Source organism: Triturus cristatus, chromosome 4_1 (genome assembly GCF_964204655.1).
Source record: "Triturus cristatus chromosome 4_1, aTriCri1.1, whole genome shotgun sequence".
NCBI lineage: Eukaryota > Metazoa > Chordata > Amphibia > Caudata > Salamandridae > Triturus > Triturus cristatus.
Window position 1 is genome coordinate 993,849,506 of NC_140585.1, and position 21,285 is coordinate 993,870,790.

The 21,285-nt window shown below is 47.7% G+C and overlaps 1 protein-coding gene across 4 annotated transcripts in view; it reads left to right on the top strand.

Annotated features, from left to right (window-relative positions):
• CEP290 (centrosomal protein 290) overlaps positions 1–21,285 on the top strand; it is a 1,516,454-nt gene that overhangs the window by 1,172,911 nt on the left and 322,258 nt on the right. For all 4 annotated transcript variants that reach the window (XM_085653911.1, XM_085653913.1, XM_085653912.1 and 1 more), the window contains one exon: positions 6,682–6,854. In XM_085653911.1, coding sequence (XP_085510037.1) covers positions 6,682–6,854 — 173 coding nt within the window. The remainder of the gene's footprint in view (positions 1–6,681; positions 6,855–21,285) is intronic.

Sequence of the window (21,285 nt, forward strand, 5' to 3'; positions counted from 1 at the left end):
CCACACATACTAGTCGTTCCATAGGCTTTTTTTCATGGCCTGAAATGAGGCTGTCACGATTATAATACTTTGCTCTTCTCATAGATCGCTTAATGAGGCGTTTGGGGTAGCCTCTAAGTAGCAGTCTTTTTTTTAGATCTTCCGCATGTATGTTATAATCATGTATGTTTGTACAATTTCGTCTGATTCTTAGAAATTCCCCAAAGGGTATGGAGTCTTTTTGACAAGAAGGGGGGAAGCTCGCATGTTGTAATATTGTATTCTTTGCAAAGGGTTTACGATAGAGACTCACTTCTATACTTCCGTTGCCACCTTGTATCCAAATATCCAAGAATACCACCTTTTCTGGTGAGTATTGTGCCGTGAATTTTAAATTATATTCACTATGATTTAACCATTCAATGAATTGTTTAAGGTCATCTACAGTTCCTGTCCAGACAAAAAATATATCGTCTATGAATCTATGCCAGGTGTTAATATTTTCATAGAACGGGGCTATTTTGTTGTAAATATGTTTTAATTCAAACTCCCCCATATATGTATTGGCTACACTCGGTGCACATGAAGCACCCCTGCTAGTACCTTGTACTTGTTTATACAGTTTGTCTTTGAATTCAAAGTAGTTATGATGGAGTACTATGTCTAAACATTCCAAGAAAGAAAAAAACAGAAAAATTAAAAAAAGATATAAGGTGGTTCTCTCAAGAAAAAATGTATCCCTATCTACAGACTAACTTTTTCCAACAAGAAGAATCGGAAACAGGACAGACGAATATGTACCCCCAAAAGAGACAGAAAGTAGTCACTTTCTCAGACACCAATTCATCAGATTCTGAGCATGACAGCCCGTATCCTAATGAAGAGTATGAGTACAATTCCAGAAATTACAGAGGATCCACACATAACCATCCACAGTTTGGTCACTCCTCTTTTTTAGAACAAGGCAGGGGCAGGGGACGCATGAGATTCCAGAGACAAAGCAGGAACAACTACCATCAGACAGAGCAAGCACATCGACAGCCATATATGCGAACAAGAAACCAGCAATATTGGAAGTCTTAGTAAACAATCTTGCAGAGAGAGAAAGCATACCCATCTTCAACCTCTCTAAACACCAACTCACAACTGCAGAAAGTACGCTCGTAAGTAAGGGCCTGTCCTTTGTCCCTAGCACCCCCCCCCGGACATCTTTACTTTGAATAAAGATTTATTCTCCTTTTTCAGGAAAATCCGCTTACAAAAATACATGTCGGATTTAGTTCCAATGGAAGAGGAAGAAAATTACTCAGGATGCAAACCACCATCTAGCTTTACACCTACCTTGGAGATGGTAGGACCTGAAGTTGCCATTTTTGAAAAAACAGTAATTAAAGAACTAGAAAGAGTCACCAAATATGTTCGCAAACCCACACCCAACCTTACCAAGTTGGAAACTACAGCTCTTAAGGATCTAGGCAAAAATAATTCCATCATAATAAAACCTAGTGACAAAGCAGGAGGAATTGTTATTATGGACAGTGTTTCCTACTCACAGAAAGTAGAAAACATGCTCCAAATACCAGAACATTAACAACCAGCCTGCAGATCTGTTTTAAAAGAACTTCAGACCAAAATAGAAGCCAGTACATCAAAAGCCTTTATGGATGGCTACATCTGTCAAAAAGAACTGACGTTTTTAAGCAAAAACAATGTGGTCACTCCAACACTTTATGGTGTTCCAAAAACCCATAAAGATATACTGGATCCTCCTCTGCGTCCCATTATCTCCTCCATCAACTCGTACACAGAACCGCTCTCACAGTATGTAGATTCCTTTTTGTGTCCTCTTACCAAACTATATCGATCATATATCAAGGACACAGGACATATGATCTCCACTGTGGAACATATGCCTTTCAACAAAGAGAGTCAACTCCTGGTCACCCTAGACATAGAGTCTCTCTATACTAACATACCCCAGGATCGAGCTCTAGAGGCAGTGGCAGCTCTCCTCACAAGAACACAGGGTGAGAGACCTAATACTTTTATCTTGGAATGTTTAGACATAGTACTCCATCATAACTACTTTGAATTCAAAGACAAACTGTATAAACAAGTACAAGGTACTAGCATGGGTGCTTCATGTGCACCGAGTGTAGCCAATACATATATGGGGGAGTTTGAATTAAAACATATTTACAACGAAATAGCCCCGTTCTATGAAAATATTAACACCTGGCATAGGTTCATAGACAATATATCTTTTGTCTGGACAGGAACTGTAGATGACCTTAAACAATTCATTGAATGGTTAAATCATAGTGAATATAATTTGAAATTCACGGCACAATACTCACCAGAAAAGGTGGAATTCTTGGATATTTGGATACAAGGTGGCAACGGAAGTATAGAAGTGAGTCTCTATCGTAAACCCACTGCAAAGAATACAATATTACAACATGCAAGCTTCCACCCTTCTTGTCAAAAAGACTCCATCCCCTTTGGGGAATTTCTAAGAATCAGACGAAATTCTACAAACATACATGATTATAACATACATGCGGAAGATCTAAAAAAAAGACTGCTACTTAGAGGCTACCCCAAACGCCTCATTAAGCGATCTATGAGAAGAGCAAAGTATTATAACTGTGACAGCCTCATTTCAGGCCATGAAAAAAAGCCTATGGAACGACTAGTATGTGTGGTTAATCACACAAACTATAACCAGAAAATCCAGCAAATCTTAAACAAAAACTGGAAAATTCTCAACACCAATGAAAGTAGTAAATCTCTTGCAAAACCCATAGTGGCTTTCAGAAGAAATGCCAATCTACGAGACAAATTAGTTCACAGCAGAATGAAACACACCAGCATTTCAGCTGTGCAAAGCACCACTGACGGACTACCGCAGATCCTAGGAAACCATAGATGTGGCACATGCATGTCCAACAGCCATTACAACGGCAACATGGACATATGGCACAAGAGGTGGTAGGTTGAAAAGCCACACCAATTGCAGGAGTAAAAACGTAATATACCTCATCCTCTGCCCATGTGGCTTAAGCTACATAGGCGAAACTGGCCGGGAATTTCGAACCAGGCTCTCCGAGCATAAATCGGCCATCAGAACTCGAAAAGCGCAAGCTCCTATGGTCAAACATTTTCTTGACCATAATCATGGTGAACATGATCTGCAATGGTTAATCCTGGAAAATATAGTCTCGAGACAAGGACAAGACATTACTAGTGCGAAAAAACAGAGAGACTTTCTGGATTTTTTATTGCGATACGGTCCGAAGGGGCCTCAATGAGGAGATAACATGGATTATCACTTAATTACATCATTTGGACTGGATCCTCACACCTACACATTCTAGGCTGAAATCGACTTAGATACAACTTACATACCTAGGCTTTCTAATCCTCCAATTTGTTTGTAAAACCTAAACAAACATTTGCAAAAACTTCCATTGCTCTATGGGGCTCAAACCTTAAATCACTACAACTAGGTACACACATACCATTCCAATGGGGTACTGGTTTTGCTTGCAGGTCTTAAGTATTCGGACACCTGTGCAAACTTCAATATTATAACTCAAAATTCAAATATTTAGAATACTGGCAACATAGATCTTACTCACTTAGGACTTAGAAGGACTAAATTCCTTTCTAAGATGGCGACCAAATATATGAGGTAATAAAACACACTGATCTGTAATTCATTGTATCCAGGCTGACCCATCTCCCTGGCTAACTTTCGAAGTTCTCTGTAGAAGTTAAGGAGTAAATAATTTTCAAACCGCTCCTCACCTCATTCTTACATGGGGCTCATATTCTAAACATCAAAAATCTGATATTTGCACACCATTCAAATATGGCGCCATATTTCGCCCGTAGTTACGACAAGTCCGGCTTTCACCGGACTCTCATCTTCTCATACCATGAGACTAATACTATACCTACACTTTAAACCACCTAGAATGTTTGTGACACATACTTGCATCCTACTCAATATTGGCTTTAGAATGGTAAAACCCTTTTGCAAGATGGCGCCCAAATATACGGAGATTCACCACAATTACAACGCATTGACCCGTAATCTCGCGATAGAACGCACAAGTTAAAATACGTCAGTTCCACTTCCCTTCCTGTCGGCTGCCCGCTGTTGATGCTTTCCGGCGGAGACTTCACGCGAACAGGTATGAACTCACTAATTTGTAGGGGTAACATTTGGTGACTTAGCTAAGCTTTATCGATCAGGCTTCCCCCTGTTTTCACAGTCACTCTGAAATTTATGATCCCTTGGTTCCTTGTATAGAAAACACCTTAATAAATGGTTTCCTATCTCTATAGTAGTTCTTATGAAATCTGTGGCCCCAACATGCCGCTTCTCGACACACAGGAACGTAGCTCTTTGCTACAAGCCACATGTGGGACCTTATATGTCCCACTACATCAAGCAATCACACAATAATTATGAATCGCCTGTATTTCTAATACGGGATAGCACGTTATTGAAAACCCTTAATAATTTTTGTCGATTTTGTAACTTGCAACATATCTGTGCAATAGCCGTTCCAACTTAGGGATAGGTGTACCATCATGACATATACCTTCTCTTTCTCCGCAGTTATGTCGAGATGCAATACTCTTACCAATAACAAATAAATAGAAATCTCTTCAGAAATACAGAGAGACTCGGACTAACTCCTGGCTCCACTTCTATGAAGTATCTCATGTTTTGAAAAGGTACACAAGTTCATGGTGTTATACTTGGCCTCATTTTCTTATATTGAATCCTACAAAAAATGATATGGTTCAGTCTCATATAATAAAAAAAAAATTCTCTTTCCTCACGCAGCATCATTGCAGTCGTTAGCTCAGAAAAATACTGGGAGATAAAATCACGAACCTTGGATTGTAACGTACCATCCAAAGCTTAGCTGTTAGAGGTATTTTTTGGCCTCGCACATTAAATTTAGCCATGTAAACTCCACTAGTATTAGCTTGAATAACCAATTAACCTTTTTCCCTAGAAATTTACGCCGCTGCACAGCACTAGACAGACGATTTCCACAGCGTGCTATAAGCACATCGCTCTGTGTCCTATAAGGTAGATGCCCTCTATACTATCACCTAGGTACAGCATGCTTGGATTTGGCACTATACTCTTTGGGTTTCTCTATGGCATCTCTTCTCTCTATCCCTATAACATCAATGGACTTCACAATAGTCGGACTTTACTTTACACTCTACTTCTCTTGGAACAACCTAATTGGTTTGCTGGCACTTAGCTATGATGCATGATGAGCACTCAAGGATTTACATAGTAAAGAATCCAGGAAATAATCTCCTTTTGAAATAATATAGCATTCCCTTCTATTTGCCAATGTCATTTCCGTTTGTCTTTTTTGCAGACACCCAGACACCTATTGTACATATTCCATTTTTTTAAATCTATGCAGTTGGTCCTGAAGAAGGTGGTCCCCCACTGAAACGCGCATTGACTGTGACTTTGTTTCCAATACAGTGATACTGAAGACTGACAATTTTTGCATTGTTAATCTGAAAAAATCTGACCATTCTAAGGGTCCTATTCTTCCTCCCTCTTTTACCTTTTCAAACCCCTTCTAAAAAATATTTTCCTTTTTTTTTGGTATCTTTTTTGTATGAATGTAAGTATGAATGGCTAATAAATGTTTTTTTATTGTCTAGGATGTCTAGGATGTTTCCTTTTATATTAAATATGTAATAGCTTTGCATCAAAACCACAACAAATGTTTGTCTATTTGAAATTATGTGTAAATTGTAAAACACATACAGAAAAAAAGAAATAAAAATGATTTTTTGTATTAAAATTTCAACGGTTTGATAGTGGTTCTATGTAAACAATGCTATAATGTGATATGAGAATTGTCATATTATTCGGGTAATGCAGAATCTGAATAGATCAATTAATTAAGTACATAGGCCGGTTTAGAGGTTTCTATTTTCATTTTGTATATTTTTTCTCCCTCCTCTGGGGCCTTAAATTACTTAGGGAGATCCTTAGTTTACACTAATCACAAGGGCCTTGGTTCCAGTGGTACATTTTACAAGGGGCTTATATGTGGGCCAGAGGTGTGCCAATTGTGTTTACAAAGGTGCTGTTTTGGGAAAGAACCCAGGCACTGGGAACCTGAGTAGCAGGGATCCAGTGCACATTCAGTCAAAGTGCATCAGAAATCAGGCAAAAAGTGGGGGGTAACCATGCAAAAAGGGGCACTTTCCTACACTGGGTATATGTTGTACCACTTTGCTAGGGACCTACAGGTAAATTAAATGTGACAATTGGGTGTAAGCCAATTTTACCATGTTTAGAGGGGTGAGCACAAGCACTTTAGCACTGGTTAGCAGTGGTACAATGCACAGAGTCCAAAGGCCATCAAAAACAAATCTAATCAAACAGGATTAGAGAAAGCTAAAATTTTGGTGGAAGATCACCCTACGGCTAACAGGTCTAATATCTCTTATATCTCATCTGCCTCCCTATTTTCCAATCAAACACCTGCAATGCGATTGTAAGGATATGAGAGGATAAAGAACAAAAACATAATTGCTGGAGAATAAATGGGCATTCTTTTGTGTAATTCTGGAGATATATTGCACACTAGCATTTTTTTTTAAATTCTTTTTAAAATTGTACTCTGACTCATTAAACAGGAAACTGAAGGTGCTGAGAAGCTCAGAATAGCCAAAAACAATGTGGAATTAATGAACGAAAAACTGATTGCCCAGCTGGAGGAGGCTGGTGAGAAATTAAGCTTTGCTGAAAGCAGAGGTCCGCAGCTTGAAGGAGCAGACAGCAAAACATGGAAATCAGTTGTCGTAGCAAGGTGAGAAGTTAAATATACTAACTCAAAAAATTTCAAAATGTTTAAAGTATTGTCAAATGTTGTTTGATAAAGTTCATTGGTCAGGTGCACTGGTACTTCTGGAACAGACTTCTAACATTCCTTACCTTTGAATATTCCCCAACGTAAGACTGGATCCGGAAAATCTTGATCAGTACCTCTGCACGCTGGTAGATGGTGCCGACGGCTCTGCGTCAACATCGTCCATGCCAGATGTGTGCATTGCCTATGTAGGTTCCACCCCGACGTGCAAACATCAGTTCATTTCTTTCTGCGCCGACAGTTGCAGATCCAGAGTTACCCCAGTAATATTTTGACCAACTTTTCTCACTTTTGTTGAGCCGTTTTGTCCTCTTTGTTTCAGTTTGTAAGGAATTATGTTCCCTCAGAAACCTACAGGTTTCACACCTTGCAGGGAATGCCACAGTCTGATATCTGTGACTGATCCCCACCTTTGTCTGCCTCTGGTGTCTTGGACGGTGTTAAAAATGGGGGTCTGTAGTTGGCAGTGGTTTGCACCCTGTCCGAGTATGGACCCTTATTCTAGTGAGGCTAAGGGGATTACACAGCTAAGATAACCCCAGTTCACCCTCTTGGTAGCTTCACACGAGCAGTCAGACTTATGTCAGAGGTGATGTGTAAAGCATTTGTACAAATACACACAGTAATACTGTGAAAACATACAAAAGGACACCACACCATTTTAGAAAAATAACCAATATTTATCTGAATATGACAAGACCAAAACAACAACTATCCAACATACTCAAATCAAGATATCACTTTTAAAAGGTTCAAAAATAGTTAAATCCATAGGAAACTATGGATGAGTCACTTTTATCACCAAGTACCTGTCGTGTGTCAAAATCAAAGCCAAAAATAGGTACAAGGGAGGTGAGGCGTCAGAAAAGCAAAGCAATGTGTTGGTTCCTTACTCCCAGGGGAGGTGATGGGTCGGTTTCTTCCTGCCAGGGGAGGTGATGCATTGGTTCCGTACTGTTAGGGAAGGTGATGCGTCAGTTCCTTACTGTCAGGGGAGGTGATGCATCGATCTCTGGACACACAGCCTTGGTTCCTTACTGCTGGGCAACGTCAATGAAGAACTTGGAGCACAGGGATGATGCATCGAAAAAACAGACGTGCTCGGTCGATGATGCAGAACAGGCGCTGCATCGCTTTCCCAGCTGTGAAGCAGGGCCTGCATAAGAGTTGGAGCATGTGTCACGGATGTTGGTGACATGGTGCTCGAGACCCGGGCTGCAGCGATCATTCAGTGGCACGGCAGGCACTGCGTCGATTCTTTGGCTGCAGTGATGCGTTAGTATTTCAGCTGTACAGCGGTGCTGTGTCAGGAAAAACAGGTACTGCAGGTCGATGTGTGGATTTTCTTGGTTCTTTGCAGCAAAGCCTCCTCCAAGGGCCCAGAACTGGAATTGGCACCACTTGGCAAGTCAGAACTCCCAGCATAAGAGTTAAGAGGCTGCAGGTAATCTCTTTGATGGCCCTGAGACTTCGTAACAGGAGGCAAGCACACACACGCCCTTGGTGAACCTTGACAAGCAGGATGTAAACCGCAAAGTCCAGTCCTTTCATTGCCCAAGACAGAAGCAGCAAGCAGAAGGCCAACACAGCAACGCACACAGCAAAGTGGTAGTCCCTCCTGAGATCTTCTCCAGCTCTTCTTCTTGGCAGAATGTCCTCTGAGTCTAGAAGTTTTCTGAAGTTATGGTGTCACAGCTCCAGTACTTATACCAGTTTCTGCCTTTGAAGTATGGAAATTTTCAAAGGAAACTCTTTGTAGTGCACACAGCCCTACCTTTCCCTGACCTGGTTCCAGACACTACAGGGGAGTAGAGACAACTTTGTGTGAGGACATGCACAGCACTATATCTGAAAGAGACCATTAGTTATGGATTACTTAACTTCGAATTACCCTCAGGCGTCAGACTGGATCCAGAGAATTTTTCTCTTAGCAGCCCCCCTGTGCGTCGGTAGGTGGCGTCGGTCGACTCTGCGTCCGTTCTTGGCGTCGTGGCCACCAGGGTGACGTTGCGATGTCTACTTAGACGCTGCCCCTGCGCGCTGACGTCAGTTCTTTCTTTTTCACCACCAGCCGTAGCGCAGATCCACAGAGAGCTACCCCTTAGTCACTTTTTGGCTAATTTTTTCTCGACTTTTTGTCAACTTCTTTTTAAGTCTTCGACTCCTGGTATATGAGGGATGTCCCATCGTTGGACCGGGTTCAAACCGTGCAAGGCCTGTAACCACCTGATGTCGGTTACGGACCCCCACCTCCTGTGCCTGGAGCACAACCACGACTCGAAGTGGTGCTCCGACTGCCGGGCCATGAATCCAAAGTCTTTGTGGGAGCAGCCCCGAAACTCTTGGAGGCCCGGCAGTCGGCTCCGTGTCGCTCGAGGTCTGGGTCGAGAGGAAGGTCTCTGGACTGGTGGCGGAGCCACCATCACCACTCATCAAAGTGTTTGAGATCCTCAGGTAATTCGAAGCACAAGAAGAAAGCGATGAAGCATCGTCGCTCTTTGCCTTCTCGTCAGTCGGCTGACGTGACTTGGGACCCGAAGCATCGTTGCTTTCCAGCTCCATCTTCAGAGCCCGCTCCAGGGACAGCTCAGAGTTTCCCTCCTTTTCTGGTGCCGGAGCATCCCCTGCCCAGCTTTGAGCTTCCTATGAAGCGCTTCATAGCATCTATGGGCAGCCCGACACCACCAGCGTGCCTACGGGCCCCGCAGACTCGGCTGGGGGCCCTGGGCCTTCTTTGCCAGCGGCTCCGGCGTCCGAGGACCCCCGAGGATCCAGGCTTGGATCCAGATCTACGCTGGTCAACCTCACGGTACCTTCCTAGGTGAAGACAGCCCCGTGTCGTACGTGCCCCCAACCGACGCAGACCGCAGCCCCACCCCCGACTTGGACACAGCGCCGGACCAACGTCAGTACCGGCGCCGGAAGGTACATTTGTGCCTCTGTTCATTCCTGGTGTTCCTTTCAGGCCTGAATGGCAACCAGAGGAGGGTGAGAAGGACTGGAAGGGGTCTGTGGACCCTTTGGCTGATCAACTTGAAGAGACGGACTGACCAGAGGACCTGGGTGACGCCAGTGGTTTGGATACCTTCCCAGACCTTGGCATGCTCCCCCCCCCCCCCCCATCATGGCTACGGAGGAGGGAGCCTCATATGCAGTGGTCTTGCATAGGAGAGCTGAGGCCTTGTGCCTGGAGCTTCCTACCGTGGCATTCTGATGGATACATCTGCCAGTGGATTCCTCACCTTATGAATATCCCCAGCGCCAGCAACATTCGGAAACTTTTGTAGCTCTCCAAGCCAACGAGGATGACATCACAGAAGCATGGCTCTGCTCGCAGCTCCGCTGACGTCACTGGATCCATAAGAAGACCTCGTCGGCGTGATAACGTCCGTTCCCTTTTTTCCGTGCCGTCGACGCTAACGGTTTTCTGGGACTCTCCGTAGGTTTGGCTAGTTACTTTGTGTTTCTGCTGGTGTTTATCTTTCTTCTTGCTTCTTGTTTAAGGATGTTGACAAAGAAGTCCGGATTCAAGCCGTGTAGGGAGTGCGGTAAGCACATGTCCATCACGGACCCGCACGAGAACTGTGTCTGGTGCCTGTCGTCGGATCACGACGTCGAGGGATGCTCTTGCTGTCGAAAGATGAGTACTAAGGCCTTGAAAGAAAGAGAAGCCAAGTTATTTATTGCTAGGATGAAAAAAGAGAAGAGAGGTCGAAGACGCTCCAGATCCAGATCGAGGTCGAAGTCGACGTCGGGGCATGCTTCTAAGTCCAGGAAGCACAAAAAGAAGAAGAGGCATGGTTCTCGACACCGTTCGGATAGGGAAGCGGCTCCGAGATAAACTTCGCCTACTTGACGTCGTAAGGACTATGTTTCTCCCTCTCCTGTCTCAAATCCTGCTTCTCCTGTTTGCCTGACCTCGCCTGCGGCTTCACCGGAGCACTCTCCGGCTCCATCTCCGATGCCGGCACATTCTCCGGCTCCAGTTGAAGAAGCTCCTGATGAGTCTTCGACTCCACTGGCTCCACCGTTGGCGCCGTTTGGCCCGAGTCCGGTTATGCCTCAATCTGAGCCATATCCCCCCTTTCCAGTCTTCACTAGAGCAATGTACCCCTCTGGAGCACCTTTGGGTCCCATGGGTCCAATGGATTTTAATCTGGGGGTTTCATCTTCACTGGCTCCAGCTCGACCTCATTCGACTCCGGCTGCTCCTCCGGATCCATGTTCGATGCCTGCTCCGGCGCCGTCTGAGTCAGTTGCGGCGCCGCCGACGCCAGTCCTGAGGATTGGGTCCAGGCGAGAAGCTCAAAGAGTCCTGGAAGAGCAAAGGTACCAGGTTGAAGATATGGAAGAGGGTGAGCTCATGGAGTCTGATGACTTGTTTGAAGAGCTGAAGGAGGCTAGTGGCCTGGATTTGTCACCAGAGTGGGAGATTACTCCTCCAGCCGATACTCCCTCTAAAGATGTAGCTCCCTACCATATGGTTATTAGAAAAGCAGCGGAGTTTTTGGATTTACAGCTGCCAACTGCTGAATTCAAGCCTAACATTCTCACTGAGGTCTTACATTCTCCCTCCACCGTGACAGAGCCCTTACTACCATTTAATGAGGCCATCACTGAACCAGTCATGGAGGTATGGCGAAAGCCCTTTTCAGCTCCTGCGGTCTCTAAAACTGTGGCTAGAAGGTACAGGGCTGCTGTAGGTGAGCCAGACTTTCTTCCTTCTCATCCTTCTCCGGAAAGTCTGGTGGTTCAGGCTGTTTGCTCTAAAAGATCTTCAGGTGCCTTTCTACAGGTCCCTAGTGACAGGGATTCTAAAACACTCGACCAATCAGCCAAGAAAGTCTTCTCCTCTGCCAGTATGGCCTTAAAGTCGACAAATGCCACCTGTCTTTTGGGCAGTTATATCCATGCTCTCATGGATTCCGCTAAACAACTGGCCCCTAAGTTATCAGAGGAGGACAGGCAGAACTTTAATGAGGTGCTGTCAGACACTCAGGTGGCTGCGCGTCAGGTTATCCAGAGTGGCTTAGACACTGCTGACTCTGTCGCCAGAATTATGGGCTCCTCGGTTGCCACAAGGAGAAGTGCGTGGCTGAAATTATCTGAGTTTTCCCCTGATGTGCAGGCAACGCTTCTGGACCTGCCTTTTGACGGTTCTGGGCTTTGTGGAAAAAAGGCTGATTTTACATTAGAGAGATTTAAGGAAAGCAAAGCCACGGTCAAATCTCTGGGTCTGCAAACACAGCCTAGGGGCTCTTTTAGGAGATACAGAGGTTTGGAAGGTCGTCCTTTCGGACCTACAGGCAGCCCCAGCAGCAGCAGCAACAACAGCAACAGAACACCCTGTATAAGAGCTACAGGGGCAGGATCAGAGGTTGTGCTCGAGGTTGGCAGCTCTCCTCCTCCTCTTCCTCTTCCTCCTTCTTTCCCACCACTGCAAAGAAGCCCTAGATCCACCATTCTGGATCATGTTGGTCCTGTGGGGGGCCGGCTTACCCATTTTCTACAAGATTGGTAATCGGTCACTTCAGACCTCTGGGTTCTAGATCTTGTAGAAAATGGGTATGCTCTTCCCTTTCGGGAATTCCCTCCGAATTACCCTCGCCAATGTGCTTGCTCGGAGTACCACCTTCTTCTCCTGCAGAAGAAAGTCCTAACGTTACTGAAAAAAGGTGCGATAGAGGTGGTTCCAGAGCAGGAAAGGGGTCAGGGATGCTACTCCCGGTATTTCCTGATTCCGAAGAAGGATGGCAGGCTACGTCCAATCCTGTACCTCAGGATCTTGAACCTTTTTCTGAAACAGGAGAAGTTCAAGATGCTCACCCTTGCACAGGTTCTTAAAGCGCGCAACAGGAGGACTGGATGGTGTCGATCGACTTGCAGGATGCGTATTTTCACATCCCTATCCTGAAGTCGCACAGGAAGTATCTCCGTTTTACGGTAGGGTCGCAACATTATCAGTTTGCAGTCCTTCCGTTTGGTCTTACTACTGCACCTCGAGTCTTCACCAAGGTGATGGCAGTGGTGGCAGCCCATCTCAGAAGGTCGGAGATTCCAGTTTTCCCCTATCTGGACGACTGGCTGATCAAAGCGGAGTCGCCAGAGAAGGTGCTTCATCATCTGCAGGATACAACTCAACTGTTGTTCAGATTGGGTTTCTCGATAAACGTGCCCAAATCTCACCTGGTGCCCTCTCAGCCCAACCTGTTTATAGGGGCCGTACTGGACACCACTGTGTTTCGTGCATTCCCACCTCCACAAAGGATTCTCGACATACAGGAAATTCTCTTGGTTTACGATGGAGCGGTCGTTCCAGTCCTGAAGGTCCTTCGTCTGCTCGGTCTGTTTGCTTCCTGCATTCTGTTGGTCAACCATGCACGCTGGCACATGAGAGCGCTCCAGTGGTGCCTCCGCAGGCAGTGGTATCAGCACAACGGAGATCTCAGAGAGTCTGTGAGGATCTCCAGAGAAGCTGCAGCGGGTCTGTCTTGGTGGAGCGTGGAGGGCAATCTGTCTCAAGGAAAGCCCTTCCATCTACCTCCATCGGTGGCCACAGTGATAACGGATGCATCCACTTTAGGGTGGGGTGCGCATCAGGGGGATCTGAAGATCAAGGGTCTTTGGTCTCCAGAGGAAAGGCTGCTTCACATCAACCTTTTGGAGCTGCGGGCGATACGTTTGGCACTCCAGGCCTTCCTTCCTCTCCTCATGCCCTCCGCTCCGTCTCCCTCTGAGGGCAGACCTCCTCTCGCATTCGGAGGGGCAGGTTCTACACCCCCACCTCCAGAGCTTACACCTTCATGCCTGGAGATTGAACGGGGCAACCTGAATTCTTTTTCTCTCCCGCCTGACGTGGTGGACGTAACTGTGTCTGCCAGACGTCATTCCACCAAGTCTATCTATTCCTATAGGTGGTCTAAATTTGTCCTTTTGTGCGGAGAGAAGTCTATTGACCCTTTGAGGGCTCGTTTATTCAACATCCTTCAGTTTGCTCTTTCTCTTACTTAGCAAGGCTTTGCTGTAGCTACTGTAGGGATATTTATCGGCTTTGTCTGCTTTCCTTTGCTTGCCGGATCAGCCGTCCTTGTTTAAGTCACCTATTGTATTATGATTCCTTAAGGGCCTTACTAACAAGTTTCCGCCTACTCCTTTTATTGTGCCTCAATGGGATTTAAATCTTGTCTTAACTTACCTTATGGGTTCTCCTTTCGAGTCCTTGCACAAATGTCCCTTAAGGCTGTTGTCTTTCAAAACAGTTTTTCTCATTGCTATTACCTCGGCAAGGAGGGTAAGTGAGCTTCAAGCTCTGAGTTCAAAACCCCAGTTCTTGACCATTCATGCTGAAAGAATGGTACTAAGGACCAGGGCTGCTTTTCTGCCTAAGGTGGTAACACCTTTCCATCTGGGGCAGTCCATTATCCTTCCTACCTTCTATCCTCCCCCTCACCCTTCCAAGTAGGAGGAGCGGCTTCACCGTTTAGACCCTAAGAGGGCGGTGAGCTTTTATCTCGACAGGACTAAAGACTTTCGAGTGGACGACCAGCTCTTTGTGGGCTTTGATGGCTGCAGGAAAGGCAGAGCGGTGCACAAGCGAACCCTTTCCAGATGGATTATCTTGTGCATCAAGATTTGTTACTCTTTGGCCGGTAAGGAACCTCCAGAGGGTATAAGGGCTCATTCTACCAGGGCAAAGTCTTCTACATCTGCCTTATCTAGAGGTGTTCCTGTGGAGGACATTTGTAGAGCGGCAACTTGGGCCTCCCTCCACACTTTCGCGAAGCATTACTGCTTGGACTCTGAGGTGAGGAGGGACGGACATTTTACTCGTTCCGTCCTTCAGGACTTTCTGGTATAGAAGAGTGGACACCCTCCTCCGGGAGTGGGACTGCTGTGGGAATCTTTTCACAAGGTGAGGAACCCACTGGCAGATGTATCCATCAGAAGAACAAGTTACCTACCTTCGGTAACGCTTTTTCTGGTGGATACGGTATCTGCCTGTGGATTCCTCACTGACCCACCCGTCTCCCTGTTGTCCACCCTTGTATACCTACAATAGTGATGTTGTTTCAAAATGTATTTATTACTGTTAAAGGAGGTGTATTATTTCTTTTGCCTTCCTGTATTATCTTCACACTGTGTGTGTTGTTTTGTGTATTATGTACTTTGTATACTGTATATATATTGCTGTCAGTCCGTCTGTGTGCCTCGAAGGCACAGAAAAATGGGCGGAACTGACGTCATCACGCCGACGAGGTCTTCTTATGGATCGAGTGACGTCAGCGGAGCCGCGAGCGGAGCCGTGCTTCTGTGACGTCGTCCTCGTCGGCGTGAAGAGCTACAAAAGTTTCCGAATGTTGCTGGCGCAGGGGATATTCACAAGGTGAGGAATCCACAAGCAGATACTGTATCCACCAGAAAAAGCGTTACCGAAGGTAAGTAACTTGTTCGTCAGGACTAACCTCCTGACAGAGGTGCTTCAACCGGCAGCAGTCTCTTCGGATCCCCTTCTACCTTTCAATGAAGCCCTCACCGACGTCCTTCCGGGCACCTTGTCCAAGCCCAGCACAGGGGCTCCTGTGGACAGGATGATTGTGCGACACCACCTCCCGGCCCCTGGCGACCCACTTTTCCTCTCCCAGCACCAAGCCCCGAGAGCTTGGTGATCCAAGCCTCGTCCTCTGAGGGTGCATTCCCTACTGCTCTCTGCAGAATCCAGGAAGCTGTACCACCTTGGTAAGAAGATGTTTTCTTCTGCCAGCTTAGCGCTGCGGTCAGTGAATACTGCATGCCTTTTGGGCCGTAATACCCATACAGTGTGGGATACGGTTGCCCAAGTGCTGCCACAGTGCCCAGAGGAGGCCCGGGCCTTTCTCACCCGTGCGGTGGCAGAGAGTAGAGACGCTGCTAAATTCACCATCAGATGTGGGCTGGATACCGCCGACTAACTAGGCAGAACGGTTTCTACGTCAGTAGCCCTGAGGCGCTACTCCTGGTTGAGGAGGTCTGGTTTTTCTGGGGATGTCCAATCCACCTTACTGGACATGCCCTTTGATGCCAGTCGCCTTTTCGGTGACAAGGCAGACTCTGCACTCGAGCGCTTCAAGGATTCTAGGGCTACAGCCAGATCCTTGGGCCTCGCGGCAACGTCCTCCCCCACGCAGTCTGCTGTTCGCCCCTTTTATGGCATCGGACGGGATGCCCCACCACGTTTGACCCAGCTAGCCACTGGTTCACGCAAGCTCCCCAGCCTGTGCGTGGCCACGGATGTGGGACCCAGCGACACGGGTCTGGGGGCCAGCGGGCGGGCTAGTGCACTCATAACCCCCCTGCAGCAGCCTCCAAACCCTCCTAGTCTGACCTTTCAGGTCCACCAGAGACCAGTGGGCGGCAAGATTCACCATCACTTCCCCCACTGGCAAAACATCACATCGGACAGGTGGGTTTTGCAGATAGTCTGAAGGGGCTACTCCCTCCCCTTTGAGACTACCCCTCCCTCCATGCCACCATCCTTCCATCACATGTCGGAGGATCACTTGGCCCTTCTCCGCAGGGAAGTTGCAGCTCTCTTGGCCAAGGGAGATATTGAAAGAGTCCCTGTGCCAGAAGTAGGTTGTGGTTGCTATTCCCACTACTTTCTGGTCCCCAAGAAGGACACAGGCCTGCGTCCTATCTTAGACCTCAAGGCCCTCAACTGATTTCTCCGGAAGGAGAAGTTCAAGATGCTCACGTTGGCTCAGGTACTGTCTGCCATCGACCTCGGAGACTGGATGGTGGCGTTGGACTTGCAGGATGCATATTTCCATATACCCGTCCTGCCAGCCCACAGCCGTTACCTACGGTTCACGGTAGGCCACGAGCATTTTCAGTTTACCGTGCTCCCCTTAGACCTTACCAGCGCCCCTTGGGTGTTCACAAAAGTGATGGCGGTGGTCGCAGCTCATCTGCGCATATCAAGGGTTCCAGTCTTCCCCTATCATGACGACTGGCTGTTGAAGGCGGGCTCCCCCCAGGCTGTCTTCTGCCACCTCCAGACTATAGCAGACCTCCTGCACTCGCTGGGGTTCACTATCAACCCGCCGAAGTCACACCTAATTCCCTCTCAGAAGCTCCTTCTCATCGGAGCAGGTCTGGATACAGCGCAGTGTCTGGCTTATCCTTCCAAGCAGCGAGTCCGGGATATTCGGGCTATGATACAGATGTTTCAGCCTCTATTTTGGTGATATTGACGCATTCTGCTGGTGGCTCATGTCAGGTGGCATATGCAGGCTCTGCAGTTGGACCTGAAGTTCCTGTGGGCCTAGCATCAGGGGAATCTTTCCGACATCGTCCAGATCTCGGTGGGGACTGCACGTCAATTGCAGTGATGGCTCACGAACCAGGATTGGGTCAGCGGCAGACCCCTCTCCCTTCCCCAACCAGAGTTGACAGTAGTGATGGAGGAGTCACTTCTGGGATTGGGCGGTCACCTGGGAGAAGCTGAGATCAGGGGTCTCTGGCAGAGTCCGTTCTCTACATCAACCTTTTGGAGCTCCGGGCGATCCGTCTTACACTGAAGGCATTCCTTCCATCTTTCAAAGGAAGAGTAGTGCAGGTGTTCACAGACAACACTAATGGCATGTGGTACTGCAGCAAACAGGGCGGGGTGGGGTCGTAGACCCTATGTCAGGAGGCTCTTCGCCTTTGGACATGGCTGGAACATCAGGGCATATCCCTGGTGGTTCAACACCTAGCAGGTTCTCTGAACGCCAGGGCGGGCGAACTCATCCACCGGTGCATTATGGATCACAAATGGTGTCTTTACTAGGAGGTGATGCAAGGTCTCTTTCAACAGTGTGAAGAGCCTTGGTTAGATCTGTTCGCTACCGAAGAGAACGCGCAATGTCAGCAGTTCTGCGTGTTTGAATTTCCAACGCGGCACATGCTCGGCAATTGGAATTGCGTTCTTCTATACGCTTTGCCGCCTGTACCACTTCTGCCCAGAGTGCTGAAGAAGATCAAGTGCGAACGGGACCAAGCCATTCTTGTGGCTCCGGACTGGGCAGGAAGAGTCAAGTATCCCAAGCTCTTGAACAACCGAGCTCTTGAACATGCTCATCGATCCTCCAATCAGACTGCCTCTTCGAGAGGATCTTCTGTCACAGCAGCAGGGGGCGGTCCGCCACATGAACCTGTCTAGCCTCCCCCTCCTGGCGTGGAGATTGAGCGGCGCCAGTTGACAGCTTTTGACCTTCCTCCCGAAGTCTGTAATGTCATCTTGGCAGCCAGGCGTCCCTCCACTAAAATGGTATATGCCTGTAGATGGAACAAATTTGTGATATGGTGCACAGCAAAGGCTGTGTATCCACTTTCTGCCCCTCTTTCAGCAGTTCTCCTCTTCCTTCTGTCTTTGGCCCAGCAGGGCTCTGCTCTGGGCACCTTTAAAGGCTATCTTTCGGCCATTTCGGTCTTTCTTCGCCTTCCTGATCAGCCTTCTCTTTTCAAGTCCCCTATTGTAAATAGGTTTCTTAAGGGCATTACTCACCTCTTTCCCCCTATTCCTTTCGTAATGCCCCAGTGGGACTTGAATCTGATTTTAACTTACCTTATGTGTGCTCCTTTCGAGCCACTATGTAATTGTCCTCCAGACTCTTGACCTTGACTGCTTTTCTGGTTGCCATCACCTCTGCTCGCAGGGTGAGTGAGATTCAGGCTCTATCATCTAAACCTCCTTTCCTTGCTGTCCATCTGGACAAGGTTGTCCTTTGAAATAGACCTTCTTTTCTTCCCAAAGTGGTTACCTCTTTCCACATAGGACAGACCATCACTTTCCCACCTTCTTGATCCAAAACGTGCGTTATCATTTTATTTGGATCGCACAAAACAATTCCGGGAAGACGATCAACTCTTTGTTGGCTATGTGGGCGCCTTGAGTTTCAATATCCAGCAAAAACAAAATGCAACTCACAGTCAAAAACAAGAAGTCAGGAGAAAAAAAGATAGGGGAAAAACATGCCAAAGATACCAGGTCTAACTGATGGAGCCACAACTCCAAGGCCTGCTCAGACTGTCAGTCAATACACACGAAGGCGATTCAAGTTAGGGCTATGAAGCTCCTTGCAGTGCGACATTGTAGGTCATCACCTCATTCCCAGAGGCAGTCTTGGTCCCGCAGCTATTCACGGTCCCACTCCAGGAGCTGGATACCCGACATGTCTTCCATCGAAATCCAAATCTTCGTAAGTTAATTCCAAGAAGAAGTAGTCAAAGCATCAATCAACTTCCCCACAGCCATCTGTATTCCTGAAAGGAGCTCCTCCGCGCATCCCGTGCGCCAGGGCGACTTCTATCCGACTTCAGGGGTTCTACAGGTCTACTGTCCTAATTTAGAACTTAGCAGATGGGTTACTCCATCACATCTGATAGAGACTTCTAGCTGCAGATTCCTTACCTTTGAATTTCCCAGGCATCAGACTACATCAGGAAACTTTTGCGTGATCAGTACCCCTGGGCGTCATCGGGTGGCTCAGTTCGGCTCTGTGCTGCATAATTGGCGCCAGAAGTAACGTTGCAGTCACCTATATAGGTGCCACCCAGGTGCGTCGATGTCAGTTCTTTTCTTTCCATGCCAGTTAGAGCTGATCCGGAGAAGAGCTACCCTTCTGTCTCTTTTGACTGACTTTTTTCCCCATTTTCACTATGAATTTTTCTGTGTGTGTCAAGTGATGACCACTAAAAATGTAGGTTTTAAACTGCGTGGCACCTGTCTTGTGTGTTTATGGTGTCTCGAGCGCAACCACAACTCAGTTGTTCTCGGACTGCCAGGCCATGGCGCTGAAGGCCTTGCGGGAGGGGTCTATGAAGCTCCATGCGGCCCGCAGGCGATGCCATTGAGCGCTATGCCTCGAAGGTCCCAGCCCGATCGAAGAACAGAAGGCCGCAGGACTGCTCCAGGAGCCCAGAGTTCTCTTTGTTGCACACGAAGTCCTCGGGAGACTCAGGGAAAAGAAGTTGTCTAAGAGGACTTCGACTCGTCCGTTGAGGATTGACGAGACAAGGGAGAAAAATCGACACTCCAGGCATGGTTCTGTGGTACTGGAGCCAGGTTTGATATGGCGCCTACCCCTGTTTTTGGGAGCTGGAGCAACCCCAGCTCATGTAAAAGAGTTTTACGAGGCCATGCGCCGATTATTTGAGCGGGCCGACCCCTCTGGTGCGCCTGCGGGTCCCGGGTGGTCGGAGAAGGCCCCATCCGGTTCCAGCGCGACAGCTCTGGCCCCGGCTCCGGTGGGGTCTCATAAATTCGATCCCAGATCTGGCTCGGCGCTGGTCATGCCAACGCGACCATCCCCGGCCCCAAAGTCAATACTCCCGGCACCATAAGCCCCATTCTGATTCAAGACGACTCCGAGTTGGATCGATGTTGTTCGACATCGACTCTAGTGCTGACGGAGCCCAGAGGCTCTGGGTTGCTGCCTGTACGTTTTGAAGAGGTTTCAGGAATGGGAGGGGTCTCTGGACCCTTTAGAACAACAGTTAGACAATCCTGGTGAGGAATTGGACTGGGATGAGGAACTTGTGAATACCAGCGGTCTGGACACCTCTCCAGATACTGGTATGCTCTTTCAACCTGCTGTGTCTACAGAGAAGAGGGCTTCTTATGCTATGGCGGTAAAGAAGGCAGCACAGGTCCCTGGCCTCGAACTGCCCTCTGTGCAAGTCAAGACTAATCTCTTGACTGAAGTACTTCAGCCTGGGGCTTCCTTATCCAAACCCCAAACCCCTTTTGCCCTTTAATGAGGCCCTAACGGATGTCCTTCTAGGTTCATGGTCCAAGCCTAGCGCAGGGGCTCCTGTGAACAGGACTATAGCACACCACCATCACCCTGCACCGGGCGATCCAAGTTTCCTCAGTCAGCATCCTAACCCTGAGAGCTTGGTGGTCCATGGCGTGTTCCCTTCCGCCCCCTCCCCAAAACAGGGAATCCAAGGACACGCATCGGAAGAAGATGTTTTCTTCTGCCACTCTGGCATTGCATTCCTGTTTGGCCGTTTCTCGCACACCCTTTGGGAAACGGTTGTGCAAGTGCTGCCACAGATCCCGGAGGATGCCCGGGCTGTGCTTTTCCAGGCAGTGAAAGATGGGAGAGATGCAGCAAAGTACACCATTAGGTGTGGTTTGGATACAACTGACTTGCTCGGTAGAGCGGCTTTGTCAATGGTGGCTTTGCGAAGCCACACCTGGCTGAGAACATCTGGTTTCACGGGGATGTCCAGGCTAACCCTCCTGGACATGCCATTCGATGAGACTCATCTCTTCAGAGGGGAGGCGGGCTCGGCGCTGTAGCGCTTAAAGGATTTGCAGGATACGGCTAGGTCCTTGGGCCTCTCT